This window comes from Zootoca vivipara, chromosome 6, assembly GCF_965207765.1.
Source record: "Zootoca vivipara chromosome 6, rZooViv2.hap1.1, whole genome shotgun sequence".
In the NCBI taxonomy this organism is placed as follows: domain Eukaryota; kingdom Metazoa; phylum Chordata; class Lepidosauria; order Squamata; family Lacertidae; genus Zootoca; species Zootoca vivipara.
The window spans coordinates 75,466,430-75,488,843 of record NC_142589.1 but is presented as its reverse complement, the minus strand read 5'-3'; the positions used below and the strand labels follow the sequence as shown (position 1 = coordinate 75,488,843).

The following is a 22,414-nucleotide window of genomic DNA, read 5'->3' as shown; positions in this document are numbered from 1 at the left end:
AATTAATAGGGTTGCCCTATTTCAAAATATATTTTGCAGCAAAGTTGTTGAGCTGCTTCTTTTTTCTCATTTGCCAAAGTAGTTGTTGAGCTCTTTTTGCAAAATCTCCCCCCAATTTTTTTTGAAGTTTTTGAGCTATTTGTTAGGAAAACCAACACTTCCAACATTGGTTGCCACAGGCCTGGGGCTCCCAGGATTTTTTACGGATTCTGCCCGGATGCTGTTTCCAACAGACAAATCCTGGATATGTCCAGGAAATTCTGGACTTATAGCAGCCCTAAATTACAACAAAGCCTTTGTGATGTTCCCTTGCATGTTCAAAATGGGTCTCGGGGGCTAGTGGCTGCCAAGCCTGCTCTCGAACGGAAACTTTGGCACCCGAGATACTTGATCCCTCCAGGTTGCAAATAAGGCATGGTAAACAAATGCTTCATGCGGGGTGGGGTGGGGGTGGAGCTCAGTTTTGTTGAAAGATGAAAGAGACCCCTCTGGCTTTTCTCTGCTGTCCGCATCCCTTGAAACAGTGTCCGATGGGGTGTGTCTTTAACCTTGCACCACGCAAGCCTTCGTTGGACAGAAGTCTTTATTGTTCCCTCTCTTTGCATAACAGGGATTAACTTGTTTGTGACTCTGAATGGGTTGAAAGGCAGGAACCACAGTACATCTTATTCTGGCACCTCTGTCCTCCCAGATCCCGGCTGTCACCCCCTCCCCCGTGGACACATCTCTCAGCAAGATAGGCAAAGCATAGGTGGGTTTTGGCAAAATAGACAATTGAAACCTCACTGCATGTCCCAGACAGGGATCTGATGCAATAGAAGCCAGCCACACACTGGAGTCTTCTCTTGCTTGGGAGAACAAGAAGGGAAGGAGGAGTATTTAGGGAGAGAGATTTTTTGCAAGGGGTCAAAAAAATAGGGCAAGGTTTGCAAATCAGCCTGAAAGTCCTCTTGACATTGCAGAAACGGTGCATTTGCTCCAGCTCTGGGCGTGTGAGGAGAGCCAATGGAACATCTATTTGCCAGCCCAAGGTCAAAGCTTTGGTTAATATTTCTTCTTGCAGGTAAGGGAGATCCAAACGGGCAAAGGAATTGGCCACAGTAATTCAGGTCAGAAGCATAGAACAGTGGTCAGAGGAGCTTGTAAAGATGAAATGAATGACTTTCCCTGCTTTTATGCAAAAGATGATGCTGAATTTCCACTTGATGTCGTGGATATTCACAACGTTCCCGAGATTCATGAAGTATTTGTTGTTTTTGTGGTTGACTTGTAATGGTATGTAGGATTTTGGTCTTTGCCAGAATGTGGTTGTTGACAAGCAGCAGTGTATCTAATACCAGCAGTATATCATAAGTGAAGTGAAATGGTTAAAATACCAGTATCTGACAGGTATTCTGGGAGTTTATATTTGACACCTGACAAAATCTAATCGAGAGACGTCAACAAGTTGTGGTTGAAGTTTCACGTTTAGAAATATGAGCAGGGGAATGGCATGTGACATTTTGGCATGTTTCAAATGTTTGGAAATGTCTAGTTCTGGTTTTAGCAGATTGCTTCCGGAAAGCCTTCAACAGCTGATGAGGAACAGAGTAACACCTTATGGGTGCATAGTTCCATGGCCATTTCCTGTGTCTACAGGTGAAATGTCTTAGTGCAAAATTTGAGATCTGGGGTGTTAATGAAATAAGTTGATGGAGAAAACATTTGCCATCTGCCTAACCCTTCAACAGCTAGGAGGCAGGTAGAAATTCAACAGGTAGGGGCATTTCCCATTAGTGCATCACCTTCTTGGGAATCATCAGTTCAAATTTCTGCTTGTTATACTGCTTCTAAAAACACAGGAGCTTTGCAAGAAAGAAAAAAAAGGGCAACGTCATTAGGGATATGTCATGCATGATTTGGATCGGAAAGATGAGCTATCTGACGAAAGAACTGGGGGGAAACTGCTGGTTCGAAAAAGGCAAAGACCTATCAGTATAAGATTTTGCATTTACTTTGATTTTATTCTTGCAGAACCAGTAATCCTGAGCTCCTTCATCTCGATGGCCCTGGGAGAAACAGAAAGGGTGATTTCTGCCACGGACCAGAATGTGATCTTCACCACAGAGGAAATGCCACAAATCTTCCAGTTTTGTCAGTGATCACTGAGATCTCAACCACCACCCTTGTTTCCTTACCACTTAATTATTGGTTGGGGGGTTAGGTGCTCAGGAAAAAGGGATGGGACCAGACTCTCTTTCCCAGACCAAAGTTTTAGTCTGACACAGCTTCTTTGAAGTGTGAAAATAAAAACAGCGGGGGATCCCATTGTGGATCCTTCACATCGTGTGGAGTTTGGCTCCTCATAACTAGTCCTCAAGCCTGTTTCTGGAATGTTCTGGAATGTGATTAGAATGTTCCAGAACGTTGACAGAACATGATGTTGGGAACTAGAACTAGGAGTTCTGTGATGGGGCAAAGGTCATAAATGTTCTGTGGAGGGAGAAAAGTGGATTATAAATAAAGACACACACACCCAGAGCTAAAGCAGACCTTATTTTAGGGATTGCACCTTTCATCCTGACCTCACTGTTGATTTCTGTCCCCCCCCCCTTTTAATGTAGGCGGACCAAAATCTGCCACAATAAGCCCCTCTGGAAACATCAGCCAGCTGTTGGGTTCCAGTCTGACTCTCGTCTGTCGCGCTGAGGATTCAAATCGTGCTCCACAGTATAGATGGTATTTCAACAACACCGATGCAAATGTGACAAGCAGCAATCTGACCATTGAATCGATCTCCTGGAAAAACGAGGGGACCTACGTCTGCTGCACATCCGACCCTCACACCAGAGCCACAGGCTATGCGTCTGTATCTCTGAGGATAAAAACAAACAATGGTGATTTTCTTGGCTGTTCTGCCTACTGTCCCCCCACAAGGAAAACCCACAGTTTATGGCTGAATTGGAACAAGCGGAAACTGGGTTGTTGTTGTTTTATTGTCATTTGTTCTGAATTAGCATTAAACAGTGGGTTTTCCCAGAGAAAGGCAAAAAAATTCTGGGAGTTGTAGATTGTTAAGGGTGCTGACAGCTGTTAGGAGAAACCCGCCCCGCCCCCCAAAAAAATTCCTCCCAGAGCTACAATTCGCAGAGCATTTTAACAACCAATCCTTCTTACCAGGGGAATTCTAGGACACCTTTGGAACGACACTTTGCTTGGGTAAAAACAACAACTTTCCATGCATTCGTCTTTTAATCTCTATACTTTTGTGGGACGGGATGTGGGGAGGAAGGAGAAGGGGGATCTGAGGTGTTTGACAGTGGAACAGTCTCCCTCAGGAGGTGGTGGACTCTCCTTCCTTGGGGTTTCCAAGCAGAGGTTGGATGGCCATCTGTCATGGACGCCTTAGCTGAGATTCCTGCATTGCAGGGGGCTGGACTGGATGACCCTCGGGGTCCCTTTCAGCTCGACGATTCTGCGATTTATTTTGGTTTTTCTTCTGCATTAAAAATATTTTTTTAAAAAAAGAGAGAGAAGGTGTGGTACTGCTGAAGCAGCAAAAAAGGGCAAATGCAGCCCACAGGATATGAAAGCAGCTTCCCCTTTGTGGCGACAAACAGCGCGTCCTGTGCTGGGTTGCGATATCCATTTCTGACACATGCTGGGTAAAGAATGCACAATGAGACATCTTGCTTTAGCCTCTCAAAGCTAGAACATGAGAAAAGTCCAGCCAAAGACCCATCTAGTCCACTATCCAGTATCTCACAACAGTCACACAGAATTTTTTTCTTTTTAAAAATAATTGAGAGAACAAGAAGTAAAATCCCTAGGGGTAAAAAAAATAAAAATAAAGAGGAATGTTCACACCACTCTTGCTTATCTGTTCCAGAAACTTCTTCAGCTCAACCGCAGCTGCCTCTGACGGTGTTTTTTGGCATCGTGCTTGGGTTGGCTGCTGGGATTACTTTGGTTGGCCCCTTGCTATGCTGTTTCTGTGAGTAAACCCCTTGAACTGGGAAGACTTGGGCCCCTGGGTTCTGTTTCCAAGGGATGAGGGTTAGGAATGTCAAAGGGGCTCTCGGCTTGCTATGTATTTTAACACAAACCTCGGATGGCGCTGTGGTCTAAACCACAGAGCCTAGGGTTTGCCGATCAGAAGGGCGGCGGTTCGAATCCCCGCGACGGGGTGAGCTCCCGTTGTTCGGTCCCAGCTCCTGCCAACCTAGCAGTTCGAAAGCACGCCAAAGTGCAAGTAGATAAATAGGTACCGCTCCACTCCGGTGGGAAGGTAAACGGCGTTTCCGTGCGCTGCTCTGGTTCGCCAGAAGCGACTTAGTCATGCTGGCCACATGACCTGAAAAAACTGTCTGCGGACAAACATAGGCTCCCTTGGCCAGTAAAGCGAGATGAGCGCCAGAACCCCAGAATCGTCCACAACTGGTCAGGGGTCCCTTTACCTTTACCTAATCTGCAGATCGTGAAACTATCCTTCAAAGTTAGCTTATCATCCTCACCAGTGAATCCATGAAAAATCTTCAAGCCCTGGTCTGTGTGAAATATTATTTATTTATTTATAAAAAATAGTTACACGCCATTATTATTCAATAATAATAATAATATTTTATTTATTTATACCCCACCCTCTCCAGTCAAAACCGGGCTCAGGGCGGCTCACACCAATAAAATTACAATAAAACATAAAAAGCAATTAAAATACAGATTAAAATACAGTATTAAAATTTAAAAGGCAGCCTCATTTTAAGTAGTCCATAAATCCAAGCCACGAGGGAGGAAAACACAGGGGCCAGACTAAGTCCCCTTAGTTCTTTGTGTCCCTCCTCCACGAGATGTCCGGAGGGTGGCAACATGAGAACGGGCCTTTTCTGCAGTAGCTTCCTGCTTGTGGAGTGCTTTCCCCAGGGAGACTCGCCTGACCCCATCATTGCATTTCTTTAGACACCAGGGGAAAACGTTCTTCTTCAGCCAGGCCTTTGACTGATTGACATCTGATGCCCTTTTAAATCTATTGTGGGAGGAGGGGTGGGTAATTGGTTTTGTCCTGTTCTTAACTTTATCATGTATTTTGTGTTTTCATACTCTAATTTTATGTTGTGTACTACCCCGCATGAAGGGCGGTATACAAATTTAAATAAGAAGAATAAAAAAAAATCCATTTAAAAATCAGAGTGGTTTACAGCAAGTGAACATGAAACCGTTCAATAAAAAACATTATTAAAAAGTTTTAAAATCTCTAGAAACAGGGTAATCCAGAATACTGAGCCAATGGCGCAAAGACTTGGTTTCTTGTTGTTGTCAATCGGACCTTTTCCAGTTTGAGGAGAGATCAGTGACACTCCTGTAGATTGTCTCGGTAATCAAGCTGGGCTATAATTTATAAAAGGACCTCGAATCTGGCCTGGTAGACAGAAGAAGTGCTTTTCTCCATTCTTACCTTGTCCCCAGGTGTCCACATTCGGAGAAAGAAGCTGCAGCAGCCACCGCCGCCACCACCGATTTCGACAATCCCATCCTTACCTAAGGACTTCTCCGGCTCTGCTACCAAGCATTTTGGATCGAGCGTGAGTGATGATTGAGATACATTGCAGCTAGAACGACCACTTTCACCCGGGCACAGCAGAGGTTCAGCTGGTGCTGAACTTTGGGGCTCAAACCCTAGAGCTCAGCAGCCCCCTTCTGCCCCATGCCTACCCAGGGAATGGCAGCTGTTAGGGGCAGTGGCAGTCTTGGCACTGAGAGATGGGAGAGATGTTTGTTTCATTTGACTGTCGCACAAACCCACCTTGTTTGCACTCCCTGAACTAATATCTGCACCCTGAATTATTCTGTGTAGTTCTTCAAGCAAAAATTATTCAAGCAAAAAACACCTGCGATGGGGTGAGCTCCCGTTGCTCTGTCCCAGCTCCTGCCAACTGTTCAAAATTATGCCAGTGCAAGTAGATAAATAGGTACTGCTGCGGCAGAAGGTAAACGGTGTTTCTGTGCACTCTGGCACTCGTCACGGTCCTCCGTGCACCAGTAGCGGTTTAGTCATGCTGGCCACATGACCTGGAAAGCTGTCGGTAGACAAACACTGGCTCCCTCAGCCTGAAAGCAAGATGAGCGCCACAACCCCATAGTCGCCTTTGACTGGACTGAACTGTCCAGGTGTCCTTTACCTTTACCTTCACAGTGGAACCTCGGTTTAAGTACACAACTGATTCCAGAAGTCTGTACTTAACCTGAAGCGTATTTAATCTGAAGCGAACTTTCCCATTGAAAGTAATGGAAAGTGGATTAATCCATTCATTCCAGACGGTCCGCGGAGTACTTAAACTGAAGCATACTTAACCTGAAGCAAACTTTCCCATTGAAAGTAATGGAAAATGAATTAATCCATTCCAGACGGGTCCGCAGAGTACTCAACCTGAAGCGTACTTAACCCGAGTATGAGTGTAATTGGTTCTGGAAGTCCGTACTTAACTTGAAGCAAACTTTCCCATTGAAAGTAATGGAAAGTGGATTAATCTGTTCCAGACGGGCCCGTGGAGTACTTAAACTGAAAGTACTCAAACCGAAGCATACTTAAACCGAGGTATGACTGTATTAGGTAAAACATACACGCTATGTGTACGAAGACTTAATTTTTTTGGGGGGTGCCTTTATGTGTTAAAGTAAACCATACACAAATCCGAAGTGAAGTTTTTTGTTTCTCCATACAAAAATTCAGACTTAAAAAAAGAGAAAAGAGCAGGGACACGCCCAGTCCTCCACAGAATTGCTTCAGAACCTAGAAAGCTTTCCTGTTTGTCTTTGTTCCAGACCAAGCCTGAGAACTCAGCTGAGCCCAACATCATATACCAGGTAAGTGTCCCTCCCGACAATTTATGATTCCATGATACCTCCAGAGTGAAGATTAGGCTTGGGAAGGAAGAGACCAAGGGAAAGAGAATGAAATAGAGCCTTCTCCTCTTTTCGGCAAGTCAGCCGTGAGTCCATTCTGGACTGTCTAGTCTGTTAAACGTGACACAAGACAAAACCCAGCACCACCCGCTGCTCTCTGCGAGTTTTGGGGCACAAAGGTTGTGCGGCCGCCCTGCTGCGTAGGCAAAGAATTACGATAGCGGTGGTTGCGTTGTTGTTGTTTTCATGTTCCTTTGGCAAGGCTGGCTTGTTACTCATGACACACTGTGACACAGGGTTTGCTCATTGCATGACTCACCTGGTGGCTTTTTTGCTCAGAGCCTAACTGGCCGTCGTTCTGTGGGTGGCGAAAGAATCCTGCCCATGCCGACTGCCCCGTGCAGGAGTTTGCCTTGTTTTGAGTTTGCATTGCCTACTCAAGTCTCGCCTCCACCCCGCCCGCCCCCCCCCCCAAATACCTGGTGCCCTGCGAATGTTCTTGGACCACAGTCCTAAACTGGACAGCTCCGGCGCAATATTATCTCAGGCTGCCTTTGAAGACAGTTTGGAAACTGCAGCTGGTGCAGAATTTGGCGTTAGCCTTGCAGAGGTCACCAGAAGGCTGGGGAAGGCTGGCTTGCTACTGTTTTCTCATGCTCTGAAGGGTAGGACCCAATGGCTTCAATTTACAAGAAAGGAGTTTCCGAGTGAAAAAATCTCTCTGGCAGTAAGAGCTGTTCGACAGGGAGATGGTCTCCCTCAGGAGGTTGTGGACTCTCCTTCACTGGAGTTTTTAATGCTGAGGTTGGATGGTCAATCGTCAGGGATGCTTCAGCTGAGATCGATGAGATGGCCCCCGGGGTCCCTTCCGACTGTACAATTCTATGATTTCATGATTGTACCCCAACACGCAGCAGCTCGCTCAGGCCCCGATTCTATGGCAGAACGGGCGGCTAGGCCTACTGTCTTAAGTTCCCTTTAACAGGAGAGGGATGAACCTAGGCGTCAGTTGTGGATTGCAACGGTGATCTATGGACAACCCCCCCCCCAATTGGTTAACCGTGCAAGGCAGGCAGATCAGATCCACAGCTGAACTATCTCAACGTTTTGTCTTCAGGAGGTGCTGTGTGACGACGGGGCTCTGTATCAAGAACTGGAGAGGTAAGCCTCCCCTCCGGTTCTGTGACTTCTCCTGGCTTTGGGAAGGAGGCGGGAGGACTCTAGGACCCTGCCAGAGCCCCCACATCTCCTCCCCAAAGCCCAGGGCCTTGCTTATCTGGTTCTGAGATGGCGCCCCCATGGCTCAGTGCCCAGTTTCCAGCCGTAAACCTGCCCCTGCCACCTTTCTGCATACAGAAGGTGACTGGACCAGCAGATGAAAATTTAACTTCTAGTGAACTTAACTCTAGTGAAGGGGCAATGCCTTCCCCTGCCCCTTGGGGGCAGCAGGCTTACTTAGGGGGCACTGGGCACAGACAGTTCTGCCCTGCAGCTCACTGCAGCTTACTGCCTGCCTCACCCCACATTTCCTGCACAGAGAAAGCCTCAAATCCCACCACTGAGTTCTTGGCATTGGAAATAAATTCTAGACCAGGTGAAGCCCTGCGCTCTTGACACACATTCATCCTCTCTCTCTCTCTCTCTCTCCAGGTGATTTCTGAGTGTAGAATCTCCTGGGTAGCAATAAGGACTTACGATACCTTCTCCCAGCTGAATGTTTCTGCCTAGATGCCTGTCAGCTGCAAACCCCAGCCAGACCCTCCTTGAGATACAGTAACCTGCCTTAAAAACCCAGACTCTTCTCTAAATGCTTTAAATGCTCTAGTGCTTTAAATATATGGCGTGAATGTGGCCTTAATGTGCATCCCTGCAGATCATTCTGAGGTAGAACTTTGAACGGTTTCATCTTCAAGGTCTTTTTTTTTAAAAGGAAAACACATTAGACTTTGTGCCTGTTTGCTTAAATATCAAAACAGTTGGAGAAAATGCATTAAACAATTTCACTGTTTTCTTACTGTCTTAAGTCTCTTTTCGACGGCAACCTAAAACAATCCCAACATTGGGTAGTTGGGTTAAATTACCGAGGATCGTTTGCATAAACTTGAATTTTGTGAACTGTGAATCTGTGAACTGACTGAGTGTGAACCGAACTAGGCTGTTTTATACCGGATCGAGCATGAACTGAAGTTAGTTCCTTTCTGGATGTGTCAAGCTGGAGCTAGTTCCTTTTTAAAATGATCTTTCCGAGATCTGGGCCCCACCTAGCACCCCTGGAGCCCCCTGGCTCGGCGGCTACTGTTCACACTTCCTGTCTAAGCAAGTAAAGAACGTATTGGATTTGTATCCCACTGCCCCTCCAAGCAGCTCAAGATGGCAGCATACATGGTGTGTGCCCCCCCTCCATTTTATCCTCACAACGACCCTGTGAGGTAGGTTAGGCAGATGGCTCATCCAGGCTTCCCACCGCTTGCCCTTCTTTTGTGCTGGATCTGAGCAAATTGGCTTTCCCAGGGACTGACATTTGCTCCAATTCAGAGCTAAAGAGTGGGTTTTCCTGGGGCAAGTTGTGGGGCAAACAGAGAACGCTTGGACCCCTGCTTCCTAGGCACACAGCAAGCAGAAGCATGGATGAGCCCTAAGAGACATTGACTGGTCCAAGGTCACCCAATGAGCGTCATGACTGAGTGGGGATTTGAACCCTGTCCTCCCAAGCTCCTAGTCCAGCACTCTAACCACTGCACCACATTGCCGGGAGGTTGGCAAAAGAGCACCAAGCCTCTACTTGCTTAGGAAATAAACAAGGGTCTCCCTCCAAAAAAATCCCTGGACCCAACACTCGCCCATCCCAACACTCAATGGAACAAAGGAGAATGGGTGCCACTAAACGGGCTCTGGAGGCTTTTTATTTCACAGGTGTATATATGATGTTATTTTCTGCCTCTGGGGCTCCGATTGACTGTAAGGGTTGGTGCTCAAGAAGCCATCAGAGTGTCCTCGATTATTTCATTCACGGTTCCAGGTAGATGGAGCTGCTCCTCTTGCGGTGGGGAGGGCAGTAACTCATACAGTCTGTGGGGTTGGCTGTTGCTGCTCCAAACTTAAATGTTGCCCCTGTACTGGAGAACGATGGTATCTTCTGCTTTTTCTCCCCTCTAAAAGAGAGCTTGTCTAGAATCAGATAAAGGAAACCAGAGGCATCCATATCCTACTCCCTTTTGGACTAGAAGGGTAATCTCCAACCCACTAGGTTCCACAACCATCCAAGTTCAAGGCCAAGTCTAGGTCCTGTCCCCCCCGGCTGTACACACAACTCCCTTAACTGAAGTTGCCATGCTCTCATTGACATCTGAAGGTGGAAATGGACCCTCGGAAGGAAACCGTGACTACCAACCTCTGTGACTGAAGGCAGGGATGCAGAATCTTTGGCCCTCCAGGTGTTTCCGGACTCCTGGCTTTTGCTTCAGGTCAGAATTGTACTGGCTTGTTCAGGATCAATTCTACCCAAGGAAAGAAGGAAAGGAACAAAGATTTCTGGGGTGAGAAGCTGGTTCTGTTTCATATGACATTGAAAACATCCCTATGCCGCCTTTGAGAGTAAAGGCAGCTTACCAGGGAACACAGTAATACAGTTTATTTATTATTTGTTTTATTTTTAAAATTTCTTGTCAGTATCCTTCTTGAACTGTGGTGCCCAGAACTGGACACAGTACTCCAGGTGAGGTCTGACCAGAGCAGAATACAGTGGTACTATTACTTGTCATGGATTCAGGTGCAGAGCATTATGGGAACTGCGAAGATTCATGGGACTTTGGTTCTTGAGAGGAAGAACGGCCTGGGAAAGTAAACTTCTGAACTCTAAAAGACTCTAAAAGAGAGTTTTCTGGTTCTTTTGATCCCGTGTAACCTTGCAGCTGTGAAATCTCCCATTCCTGTGCGATAAGAAATTAGGGAGGAAACTCTGCCCGGTGCGCTCTGAGAACTGAAGGCGTTAATTGCCCTGTAGGTTGATTAATGGGTAAACACAAGACATCTGTGTAGCCTCTATTTGATTGACAAGACTAACGGTTGTGGGTTCTTTGATTGGATTATTCAAACCTCAACTCTAACGTAGATTGGATAATGAGCCAGAAGCCCACGTGGAACACCTCAAGGGTTTTGGGGATTTAAGTCTGTTAGAGATGGGGGTCTTTGTCTTTTGTCCTCTTTTGTCTTGCAAAATGACCCAGCAAGGTACTGCTGTCCTGCTCATCTTCAAAGAGCCTAAGAAAGACTGAGGTCTGCGTGGCTCTTGACTGCAATTTGCCGGATGGAGAGATGCAGTCTTGGATCAACCTTATTCTAAGTTGTACTTGTAAGTTAGCTATGCTTTCTTGTTTTATCTTTGTATTCCCTTTGTTTTGAGAACTGTTGCATGTTACTTTGTTATGCTATTTTATAATAAATAGTTAAAAGAGATTTCTTGTGGATTTTGGTCCTTCCTGGTCGCACTGCTAAACCCAGTCCTAGGCTGCTTTGCCCCTACCAGGCAGAACGTGTATTCTTTGTCCTGGAGGTCTGTAAGCGGACCCCCCAGGTGGTGGCAGCGATACCAGTTAAAGAAGTGTTTTAAAAACCCCTGTTCGAGCCATAGAGGTATAGCCAGACCCTTCCCCGGGTAACGCAAGCAGCCCCAGCAGCCTCCGGAGGGAGAGCTGGCGGTGCAATAGGGGAAGAGGTTGAGGGTACTGAAAGGCTGAAACATGACATGTTGGCAGCGGTGGTGGGATGCGACTTTGTGACCAGAAAGTGGACAAAATCCTTTGGTTATAATCCAGTTCTCAAAGAAGGGGTACAAGCGTTTTTATTTTGCTAGTGAGTTAGGACAATGGCAGCAGGCTTGCCTAGCGAGATTTTACAAGCTTCGGAGGAGTGGCAGCAGGAACGCAGCACCCACCCTTCGTATCGTTTTGCGGAACCAGATGATCGGTCTATGCCAAGGCAACCGGTTCCAGGAGTGTATTCTCCTTTAAGAGGGGCTGAGGAGTTAGCCAGAGAAGCCGAGAGGGAGCACGCGGAAGCGTTCAGGAGCCCTCGGTCTGCACATCAAAGGTGGACACAGCAGCTGGAGGAGGCGGGGCTGGGAAGCCAGGATAGGCTAAGTGTGCGCGCCTCACCGACAGCGGAGAGAGAAACGCCACCTTTGCAGCGGCAGCGGGAGGTGGAACAAGTACCAGTTGCACCGTACCCTAGACCAGTTGCCGGAGAGGTTGTGGTGAGACCCCGGGAGATGACTTCCCCACCCCCACGCAGAGTAGAATGGGCCCGTGAGGACGTCCAGGGGGATCCATACGCACAACAAAGACCAGAGCAGATGGGTCAGCGCACGAGCGGGATGCCGGCGGCCAGCCCTGAGAGATGTGGATATCAGGAACTGAGGACTCAGCTCCGGGAAGATTATCCATACGCCGAAAGAGAAGATCCAGAGTTTGAGGCGCAAGGCATTTCTGAGAGCCGGAGGGCATATGTGGCGGAAAGTGAGTATCAAACTTTGCCTAAGAGATTTATGGAAGGTGTGAGACTGAGGGAAAGACACTATGCGGGTGGGGAAACTAGAGCAGCCAGTCCCCAAGGGGTTAAACCTTTGGAAGATTCTTGGGAACTGCGGAGGCGGCCCCCCCCTGCATATGAAAGAGAGAGGATGCCCCGGGCTGAAGCTTTACGATTTGCTCAAGCAGAACTTCAGCGCAGACAAGCAAGAGGCCCCAGCTCTCTTCCTGCTCTAGAGTATTACAGTGATTGGCAAAGAGCTGCCGCGCCTAGACAGAGGGAACTGAGTCTCCAGGACATTAATCTCAAATATTTCCCGACTCACGACCCAAATATGGATGTTCTGTCCTATTTAACCCTGTTTGAGACCACGTGTGAGGAAATGGCAGTTCCATATCGGTACTATATGCCGATCCTCAGGTCCCTTGTGAAAGGACCTCTTCAAGAGCTGATGGGGACGCTCTCACGAGAGCAGATGTTTAGTTATGAAACATATAAGCAATTGGTTGAACAAAGGTTTTCGTTGGACTCTCAGCATTATCAGCAGGCGTTTAGGAAGGCTGTTAAAGTGCCGCCGCATGAGAAATTCCAGTTATTCGCTGCGAAATTAGAACAAAACTTTGGGCTGTGGTTAGCGGCTGAGAAAGTGCAGACCTTTGAACAATTGAGACAACTGGTGCTTTTAGAACAATTCCAGAGAAGTTTGCCATCTGAGATTGCAAGTTTGGTTGCTGATAGGCACCCTCAAAACCTGCAGGAATCGGCTAGATTGGCGGAGGAATTCCGTTCTCATCGGGCGCACATGGCTCAGAAGCCGCCGATGGGAGGGGGCGGGACCCGGACGGGCCCACCCGGGCCAGCTAGCTCAGGCATGGCTCTTAAAGCTACAGCGCAACTAAAGCCTGCCGAGTCTAAACCTGCATTTGGAAAAAGGGGAGCATCTCCAGGCAGAGGGAAGGAAAAGGTGACCCCCTCTTCGGGTCTGTGCTTCCTCTGTCACGAAAGAGGGCACATCAAAGCCCAGTGTCCGATGCAGTCAGCTAGACGTTCCCCAATTGCTACGTCAACCCCAGCGGTGCGCCAAATCGCGCAGCCGGGAGAGGATTGGGATGAGGAGATCCGGCGTGCAGGAATCCAGGAAAGAGCGGAGGAGCGTGGCCCTGAGCTGGGAAGGGGGAGAGGGATGGAACGGCCCCAGGGAGCAGCCCCAACACCCCCGCCGGCTGCAGCGGCCCCTCAAGCAGTGAGATCCAGTGGATCCCCAGCGCCAAGTCAACCTGAGACTTCAGCTGAATGGGCTAAGAAGCATTTCATGGCTCCCATCCGGATAAATAATATCAGAGTTAGTTCCTACCGGGACACAGGTGCAGATGTTACCAGCGTATCTAAAGGCTTAGTACGCCCAGGGCAGGTGCAGCCCCAGCCTTTGAAAATCACTCCGTTTGGGACTGAGTCTATTTACCGCCCAACGGCTATTGTTGAAGTGGAGTACCAAGGCTACTCAGGAAATCAGCTAGTCATTCTACATGAGCCTCAGGATTGCCATGTCGCAGCCCTGGTGGGCAATGATCTTGCATTCCTGGCTCACAAGCATCAACAGTCTTCCAGCGACCCTGCAGCTGATCCGCCCATTGGAGCAACCTGGAAGGAGGAGGAGGAGGAGACACCTTCTCCAGTGGGGATTTACGTGCCAATGGAGGGCGGGGATTGTTTTGCCATGGGAAGCTTGGAAAAACCAAGCCTTGAGGGGGAAGAAGGGGGGCGGGATATTGTGCCTCTTTCTTCTGCAACAGCCGTTTCAGCACCATCCAGCGTGGAGAGGGGGAATTCCCCCCTCCCTTGCTCCTCGGCTGAGGAGGAACTTGAGACTGCTGAATTAGGAGACACAGCATGCCTGGCGAAGGAGCAGCAAGAAGATCCTACACTGCAGTCGTGTCGAGAAGCGGCCGGCGTCACTCCCAGGGGGGAGAGGAGGGCCCGCTTCCTCTACAAAGAAGGACTTTTGTTTAGGCAGTATTGGCCTAAAAGGGTTACAGACCGGGACTCTATTTTGCAGCTTGTGGTTCCTGAAATCAGGAGGGGAAAGGTTTTGAGTATGGCACACTCAGGAGGGCTTTCTGGGCATTTAGGGGTGCAAAAGTCTTTGGAACGCCTTACCCGATATTTTTACTGGCCCCAAGTGTACCAGAGTGTCCAACAGTATGTACGCTGCTGTGATGTATGCCAGAGGGTGGGGCACAATCGGGACACCCCCCCTCACACCCTTCAAAGTATTCCCTTAACAGCGGGAGCCTTGCCAAATGGGCTATAGATTTTGTAGGACCTTTGCCTCGGACCCCCAGGGGGAAAAAATATATAGCCACGATTATTGATTATGCGACTAGATATTGTTTTGCTGCCAGTCTTACTAATACCAGAGCCCCAGGTCTAGTACAATTTCTGTTCACTGCCTTTTGTTCCATGGGGATTCCCCAGGTTTTGATGAGTGATTTGGGACCCAATCTTGTGTCTGATGTGGTCCAACAGGTTCTGAAATTAATGGAAATACATCACCACACTTCGGTGGCTTATGAACATCGTATGAATGGATTAGTGGAGCGGGTGCAGTCCACCCTGACTTCTATGTTAAAGAAATGTGCATTGATCCATGCGTCTAGCTGGGATCAGGACTTGCCCCTGGTGGTAGCTACGTATAATGATTCCTACCAAGCAAGTCTGGGGTATGCTCCTAATCAATTGGTTTATGGGAGATTGCTGAACAGCCCTCTGTCCATGCTTAGAAAGCAGTGGGACCAGAGTGAGGATAGCCTCCAATTACCCTCTGTGGCTGAACATTTTCAGGCTTTGACCCAGACGTTGGCTGAGATTTGGGATCAAGCTAAAGCCAACCTGGAAGAAGCACGTAAAGAGTATACCCGCACACATGATGTGAAAGCTGTGGAGAAATGTTTTGAGGTGGGAGATAAGGTCCTGGTACTGAGACCCACACGTCCACATAAGTTGTCGCCTAAGTGGAGTGGACCAGGTGTGGTTAAAGAGAGACTTAGCTCTGTAAGGTATGTGGTAGAATGTCCAGAGCTACACCCATCTCCTCGACAATATCATGCCAACTCCATGAAATTGTATTGCGAACCTGACTCCAAGAGGGTCTTGGTTATTGCTGGAGGGCATGGAGGGGAGTCTCATTTGCCTTTGGACCTGCTGCAGGAGTTTAAGCAGGCTGGCTCCCTTGAGGATATTTTAAGATCTCCAACACTGAACGCCCAACAGGCTAAGGAATTATATGAGGTTTTGTTGCCCTTTGAGTCCGTTTTCAGTACAAAACCAGGTCGGACTCATTTGGCCCAGCATCATTTTGAAACTGGCACTGCTGCTCCCATTGCCTCACGACCCTATCGTGTGAGTGAAGCCCATGCTCAGTGCATTGAGGCAGAGATCAAGGAAATGCTTGAATTGGGAGTTATAGTTCATAGCACCAGCGCCTGGTGTTCCCCAGTGGTGTTGGTTCCGAAAGGGGAGGGGCAGGTTAGGTTTTGTGTGGACTATAGAAAAATTAATATGGTGATGGTGCCAGACGTCTTCCCCCTGCCTAGAGTGGATACTCTAATTGAAAAACTGGGTCAGGCTAAGTTCATCTCAGTCTTTGACCTGACTAAGGGGTACTGGCAGATTCCCTTATCACCTGAGGCTTCTGAGAAATCAGCCTTTGTTACCCATATGGGTTTATATCAGTTCAAAGTCCTTCCTTTTGGACTTAAGAATGCCCCTGCCACATTTCAGCGCTTGATTAATTCTTTAATCGCAGATATGAGCGCCTACTGCTGTGCGTACCTGGATGACGTATCAATTTTTTCAAATACCTGGAAGGAGCACTTGGAGCATGTGCAGAGTGTATTTACTAGATTCAAAGAAGCCAACCTTACTGTAAAAATGGCGAAGTGTCAATTTGCCCAAGGTGAAGTGGTTTATTTGGGTTTTCAGGTTGGCTCAGGCTATATTAAAGCCCTAGAAGCAAAAGTCCAGGGGATCCAGGATTGGCCCCGACCCAAGACCAAGCGGGATGTGTTATCTTTTTTGGGAGTGGCTAATTATTATCGTAGATTTATTGTACATTTTGCCACCATAGCCGCTCCCCTGACTAATCTGTGTAAAAAGGCGTTGCCTACCAAAATAACTTGGACGCCAGAGTGTCAGCGGGCTTTTGTGTTGTTAAAGCAAGCCCTGACCAGTAATAAGGTGATGCTAGCCCCGGACCAGCAGAAACCCTTTGTGGTCCAAACGGATGCTAGTCATACAGGACTGGGAGCAGTCCTGTTGCAGAAAGACCCCGAGGGGGAGCTGAGACCAGTGGTTTACCTGAGTAAGAAGTTACTACCCCGTGAGCAAAATTATTCCACCGTGGAGAAAGAATGTTATGCTCTTTTATGGTCTCTCTCCCGGCTGAAAGTTATCTTTGGGGGGCGGAGTTTCAAGTGCAGACTGATCACTCGCCTTTATGTTGGCTATCACGCATGAAAAACTCCAATCAGAAACTGTTACGGTGGAGTCTGGCTTTGCAGGATTACAATTTTACTGTGGTTCATATCCCTGGAAAGCAGAATGTTGTGGCGGATGCCCTTAGTCGCTTGTATCAGTCTGTTGAGTAACTGTTATGTTTATTATGATTCTCACAGGCTGGGTGTCCTACCTTACAGGGGTGTGCGGAAATGTGGGACGCCTTGACCCCAAATTTCCGTTAGGGAAGGGGGTGTCATGGATTCAGGTGCAGAGCATTATGGGAACTGCGAAGATTCATGGGACTTTGGTTCTTGAGAGGAAGAACGGCCTGGGAAAGTAAACTTCTGAACTCTAAAAGACTCTAAAAGAGAGTTTTCTGGTTCTTTTGATCCCGTGTAACCTTGCAGCTGTGAAATCTCCCATTCCTGTGCGATAAGAAATTAGGGAGGAAACTCTGCCCGGTGCGCTCTGAGAACTGAAGGCGTTAATTGCCCTGTAGGTTGATTAATGGGTAAACACAAGACATCTGTGTAGCCTCTATTTGATTGACAAGACTAACGGTTGTGGGTTCTTTGATTGGATTATTCAAACCTCAACTCTAACGTAGATTGGATAATGAGCCAGAAGCCCACGTGGAACACCTCAAGGGTTTTGGGGATTTAAGTCTGTTAGAGATGGGGGTCTTTGTCTTTTGTCCTCTTTTGTCTTGCAAAATGACCCAGCAAGGTACTGCTGTCCTGCTCATCTTCAAAGAGCCTAAGAAAGACTGAGGTCTGCGTGGCTCTTGACTGCAATTTGCCGGATGGAGAGATGCAGTCTTGGATCAACCTTATTCTAAGTTGTACTTGTAAGTTAGCTATGCTTTCTTGTTTTATCTTTGTATTCCCTTTGTTTTGAGAACTGTTGCATGTTACTTTGTTATGCTATTTTATAATAAATAGTTAAAAGAGATTTCTTGTGGATTTTGGTCCTTCCTGGTCGCACTGCTAAACCCAGTCCTAGGCTGCTTTGCCCCTACCAGGCAGAACGTGTATTCTTTGTCCTGGAGGTCTGTAAGCGGACCCCCCAGGTGGTGGCAGCGATACCAGTTAAAGAAGTGTTTTAAAAACCCCTGTTCGAGCCATAGAGGTATAGCCAGACCCTTCCCCGGGTAACGCAAGCAGCCCCAGCAGCCTCCGGAGGGAGAGCTGGCGGTGCAATAGGGGAAGAGGTTGAGGGTACTGAAAGGCTGAAACATGACATTACTTCCCTTGATCTAGATGCTATACTCCTATTGATGCAGCCCAGAATTGCATTGGCTAATATTACCTTGTATATTAGCCTGCTCATCCGTAAAGCAGCCTCTCGTCCCAGACCTATGAAGCGCCCTGCCTTATATTATACTTAACCAAAATGAAATCATAAACAAGCAAGTGTTACCTTGTATAGTTGCTCAACGTGTGGTAGGTAGCGACGCCTAGTAAGACCAGGAACAGCGAAATACAGCAGACGACAAACCCTGCTGTGGCTTTGGCAGGTAGAATATGTGCCTTCTCTTTACTGCCGCGATCTCCACATGCAGACAGCAGGGAAAAAATGTGCATACAACAGGCATATGAGTACAGTGGTACCTCGGAAGTCGACCGGAATCCATTCCAGAAGCCCATTTGATTTCCAAAACATTCGGAAACCAAGGTGCGGCTTTCGATTGGCTGCAGAAGCTCCTCCAGCCAATCGGAAGCCGCAGAAGCCACGTCGGACGTTCGGGTTCCAAAGAACGTTTGCAAACCGGAATATTCACTTCCGGGTTTGCGGCATTTGGGAGCCCCAAAAATTGACTCACAAGGCATTAGGGATCCAAGGTATGACTGTAATAGTAGTAGTAGTAGTACCGTAGTAGTAGTAGTAGTAGTAGTAATTTATTACTTATACCCTGTCCATCTGGCTGGGCCGCCTCAGCCACTCCGGGCAGCACCCAACAGAATAGGAAAAACACGATAAAACATCAAACATTAAAAACTTCCCTAAACAGGGCTGCCTTCAGATGTTTTCTAAAAGTCAGGTAGTTGTTTATTTTCCTTAGCTCGCCCTCTGGTACTCTGAGCATCCCTGTCCTCTGCATCAGTTACAGGTAAGGGTGGGGAAGAAAATTGATTCGCTTCAGAAGGAAAGGTGAACCTACGTCTTTCACATTTTCCAAAATAATACACGTATCAGGGGCAGACCATCCACGAAGCAAGGTGAGGAGACTGCCTCAGGTGGCAGGTGGTATCTGAAGAAGTGGTATCTGAAGAAGTGTGCATGCACACGAAAGCTCATACCAAAATAAAAACTTAGTTGGTCTTTAAGGTGCTACTGAAGGAATTTTTTTATTTTACTTCGATCCAGACCAACACGGCTACCTACCTGTAACCAGGATCCATAGGGGCAGCAGTCCTGATGTAGATATTTAGTCCCCCCCCCCTGTTCCTTCATGTTCACCCCTTCTTCCCTGGCAAAAGAGGGACGCCATCTTGTGGTTCTCCTCAGGTGCCAAAATGCCTTGGACTGGCCCTGGCAAGAACTGAAACACAGCTCTGCAAATGCGCTGCTCTGAATTTTGCACGGCAGTTCACTAGCCAGGGGTTTTGTACAGAAATACCTATACTGGGTCAAAGTGTGCATAAAAAGCACATACATTGGTGGAAAATATTTTGCAGAAGCGCACTATATTTAGGGAAATTGGCTTGCAAAAAATTTGTCACAATTTGCCTACATACATATGGAGAGATTTTTTCCATTCAAATGCTGATGAATTGTCATGATGAGCATTTTAAAAATAGATAAATAAATTGCAAACTGGTGTAAAAATGTGAAGAACTGCACCCAAGACTGGAAAAATGAGAAACCGAGATATTTGTTTATCCCTAGTTCCAGGGACCAAATATACTCACCTCTGACAGCTAGGTATATCCTCCCCACTTCAGATGAGTCCAGCAGAAGTTTTTTCTTTTGTATCATGTAGTAGCCGCTGTCCAGGAGGGTTAAATTAGTGATGTGCAGGGAGCAATGTGGATTGATGCTCACCCGCCCAGTATAGGCCCAGCTGATATTGAATATGGGAGCTGGCTGAGGTTGGTAGGTCACGATATTACTTGCCTCTGATATTTTCCCTCGGAACCAGCCGCAGAATAAGACCCTCTCCATGCTACTGCCTGGGACCAGTGTTACGTTATTTCCCAATGACGGGCGCCACGGATCCAACACAACGGGAATTCTAATGTTCCCAGCAGGCACCAGTGCAAAGCACGAATTCAGAACGTGGGCTGGAAGAGCAGGGGTTGGGCGGAAGGGAAAAGAAGCAAAAGTTCAGTTCAAGGAAGAGGTCGGCAGCAAGTCGGAGACATCAGCGCTTGCAATGTGTTTATCGAATTCATTTATCGAATTTCTGCCCTGTGCAATTTCGAAACAAAAAACAAGCAGATTGCAACATTCTGGGAATTTGGAAGCAGCTACGGTTTGAAATGTTCTGAAACCAATGACAACTAAAGACATGCTTCTGTTATAGAGCAAGAATCAAGAGGGTTTTTTCAGAGTTATGTCTTAGAGAAAAGGAGAGAACATTTGGGAGGCATGACTTATATAGAGGCTGCAGCAGAGCCCATTGCTAGTGCCTTAAGAGCAGCCTCCCTGCCCAAGCCAGACTTCAAGACCCCAGCCCTGAATCCTGTTACCAACTGGGGAAGGAATTTTCTGAAAACTGTGTGCTCCATCTGCATTTAAGCAGCACCATACCACTGCAAGGAATTCTGGGGACTGTAGTTTGTTGCTAGGAGACTTCTTTAACAGTATATTATTATTATTATTATTATTATTATTATTATTATTATTATTATGCCCATCTGATTGGGTTACCCCAACCACTATGGGGCAGCTTCCAACAAATTAAAACACAGTGTTATTATTATGATGATTTATTAAATTTATTAGTCGCTTTATCTTGCCCAGTGCACCCCAAAATAACATACAACCAAAGTAACATACAAACCAAACTCCCGACATAGAAACATTAAAACCGGGGGGGGGGGGGATACATTTAAAACATCCCACTTGCTTCTAAAAGGCCATAGAGAGTTAAAGGCCAAAGGGCTGCTAATAGAGGAAGGTTTTCCCCTGGCACCTAAAGATATATATAATTGTGGTGCCAGCCAAGCCTCCCTGAGGAGAGCATGGCATTGGAGCCACCAGAGAAAAGGCCCATTCCTGTGTTCCCTCCCTCAGGATCTCCATTGAAGGAGGAGGCACACCCTTGAAGCCAATTCCTAGGGGCTGAGGTCCCTTCAGGCCCCCAATAAAAGATTTGAGGGGTTAGGGCTTGCCCAAAGTTGATGGGCATTGCCATTCAAATGGTGTAGGTGTGCCCCATAAAGTGATCGATTACGTGGGGTGGGGATTACTCGCCCCCCCCTCAATGTTTTATTTGTATGTGTGCGTGTAATTTTTTAATTAAATTTTCTGTTTTGCAATTTAAAGTAGTACTCATTTTTACATCCTTAAGATGTCAATGACTTCCCTTCTTCTCTTTCCATGGTTCATTTTACATATCATAAATCCCTGCATATTCTACAAAAACGATACCACTTGGTATTCCATTATTACATCCATCAAAACTTATTTACACTGTTGAATTTATCTTAATGCTGCCAGCGTTTTCAGCTGTACACAGTTATTTCCCATATATTAAATAAACATTTTGGACACCACTGCAGTTCTTGAGGCATTGCGGTCCTGAGCCTTTATATTTGAATTGGGCCTGGAAACTAATTGGCAGCCAGTGCAGTCGGGTCAGGATTGGTGCAATATGCTCAAACCGTCTTGCTCCGGTGAGCAACCTGGCCTTTGAATTCTGCACCAGCCAAAGCTTCCGAACTGTCTTCAGAGGCAGCCCCACAGATAACGCCTTTGCCACGGTCTCTCACCTGCTAGAAGCAGCATCGGCCAAGGTCTTCCACAGCCAGAGGGGGCCCCAGCTACTGGGTGGGCTCTCTGCATGGTGTTGGTGCCACTCTTGTAGGTGAGAGGGCTTGGGGCATCCTGGGAGGATGGTTTTGTGCCCAGCCTTGCACATGGGCTCCTCCCCGGTCCGTAACCACAGGCGCCCAGGACCACCCAGCCGAGGCCACCCGTTCCCCACCCCTGCAAGGTCTTCTCAGCTTTAGCCTAGGATACCTCACTGCAGCCTCCCTCACTTGTGAGCTCCCAGGTAACCATAGGAGGTCATAAAGATGGAGTGTGAGCCTTGGTGAGTTGGGTGGGGAAGACCCCATTTTGGGGGCCCACCTGAGAAAGGCGCATCAGTCCAGAGTTTAAACCACAACAAGCTGGCAGGTTTTATAATGATTTTAAAATATATATACTTTTTTTAAAAAGTCATATTTCATAGCTGCCAAGTTTTCCCTTTTCTCGCAAGGAAGCCTATTCAGCATAAGGGAAAATCCCTTTAAAAAAGGGATAACTTGGCAGCTATGATATTTATTGGTTTTCAATGATGTGT

General features: G+C 47.3%; 2 protein-coding genes across 5 annotated transcripts; one reads left to right on the top strand and one right to left on the bottom strand.

Moving 5' to 3' along the window:
• The first annotated feature begins 826 nt into the window (after positions 1-826).
• Positions 827-8,887, top strand: LOC118087788 (uncharacterized). Of its 4 annotated transcripts, XM_035120773.3 has the most exons (8): positions 827-1,063; positions 2,014-2,133; positions 2,604-2,876; positions 3,869-3,973; positions 5,443-5,558; positions 6,799-6,840; positions 7,997-8,040; positions 8,530-8,887. In XM_035120773.3, the coding sequence occupies exons 1-8, from the start codon at positions 1,006-1,008 to the stop codon at positions 8,531-8,533; spliced, it is 762 nt and encodes a 253-aa protein (XP_034976664.3). In that variant the 5' UTR covers positions 827-1,005; the 3' UTR covers positions 8,534-8,887. The 4 variants fall into 4 exon arrangements, with proteins under 4 accessions (XP_034976664.3, XP_088527433.1, XP_088527435.1 ...); XM_088671307.1 differs by lacking the exon at positions 7,997-8,040 and having other exon boundaries at positions 873-1,063; XM_088671308.1 differs by lacking the exon at positions 8,530-8,887 and having other exon boundaries at positions 896-1,063; positions 7,997-8,044.
• A 1,452-nt stretch (positions 8,888-10,339) lies between these two features.
• Positions 10,340-21,912, bottom strand: LOC148685467 (cell adhesion molecule CEACAM21-like). The gene is made up of 4 exons (XM_088671352.1): positions 21,840-21,912; positions 19,815-20,186; positions 18,322-18,451; positions 10,340-10,376 (listed from the first exon to the last, which is right to left on the bottom strand). The coding sequence occupies exons 1-4, from the start codon at positions 21,910-21,912 to the stop codon at positions 10,340-10,342; spliced, it is 612 nt and encodes a 203-aa protein (XP_088527478.1).
• Between the last annotated feature and the right edge of the window lie 502 nt (positions 21,913-22,414).

Excerpts from the sequence above, each read along its gene's own strand:
- LOC118087788 (XM_088671307.1), top strand. The coding sequence starts at position 1,006 with ATGGAACATCTATTTGCCAGCCCAAGGTCAAAGCTTTGGTTAATATTT. Across the intron at positions 2,134-2,603 it reads GCCACAAATCTTCCAGTTTT|GCGGACCAAAATCTGCCACA; the intron begins GTCAGTGATCAC and ends CTTTTAATGTAG. Across the intron at positions 3,974-5,442 it reads CCCCTTGCTATGCTGTTTCT|GTGTCCACATTCGGAGAAAG; the intron begins GTGAGTAAACCC and ends CCTTGTCCCCAG.
- LOC148685467 (XM_088671352.1), bottom strand. The coding sequence starts at position 21,912 with ATGCAGAGAGCCCACCCAGTAGCTGGGGCCCCCTCTGGCTGTGGAAGA. Across the intron at positions 18,452-19,814 it reads GATATACCTAGCTGTCAGAG|ATCGCGGCAGTAAAGAGAAG; the intron begins GTGAGTATATTT and ends CTGCATGTGGAG. Across the intron at positions 10,377-18,321 it reads ACGTTGAGCAACTATACAAG|AATTGATCCTGAACAAGCCA; the intron begins GTAACACTTGCT and ends TTCCTTGGGTAG.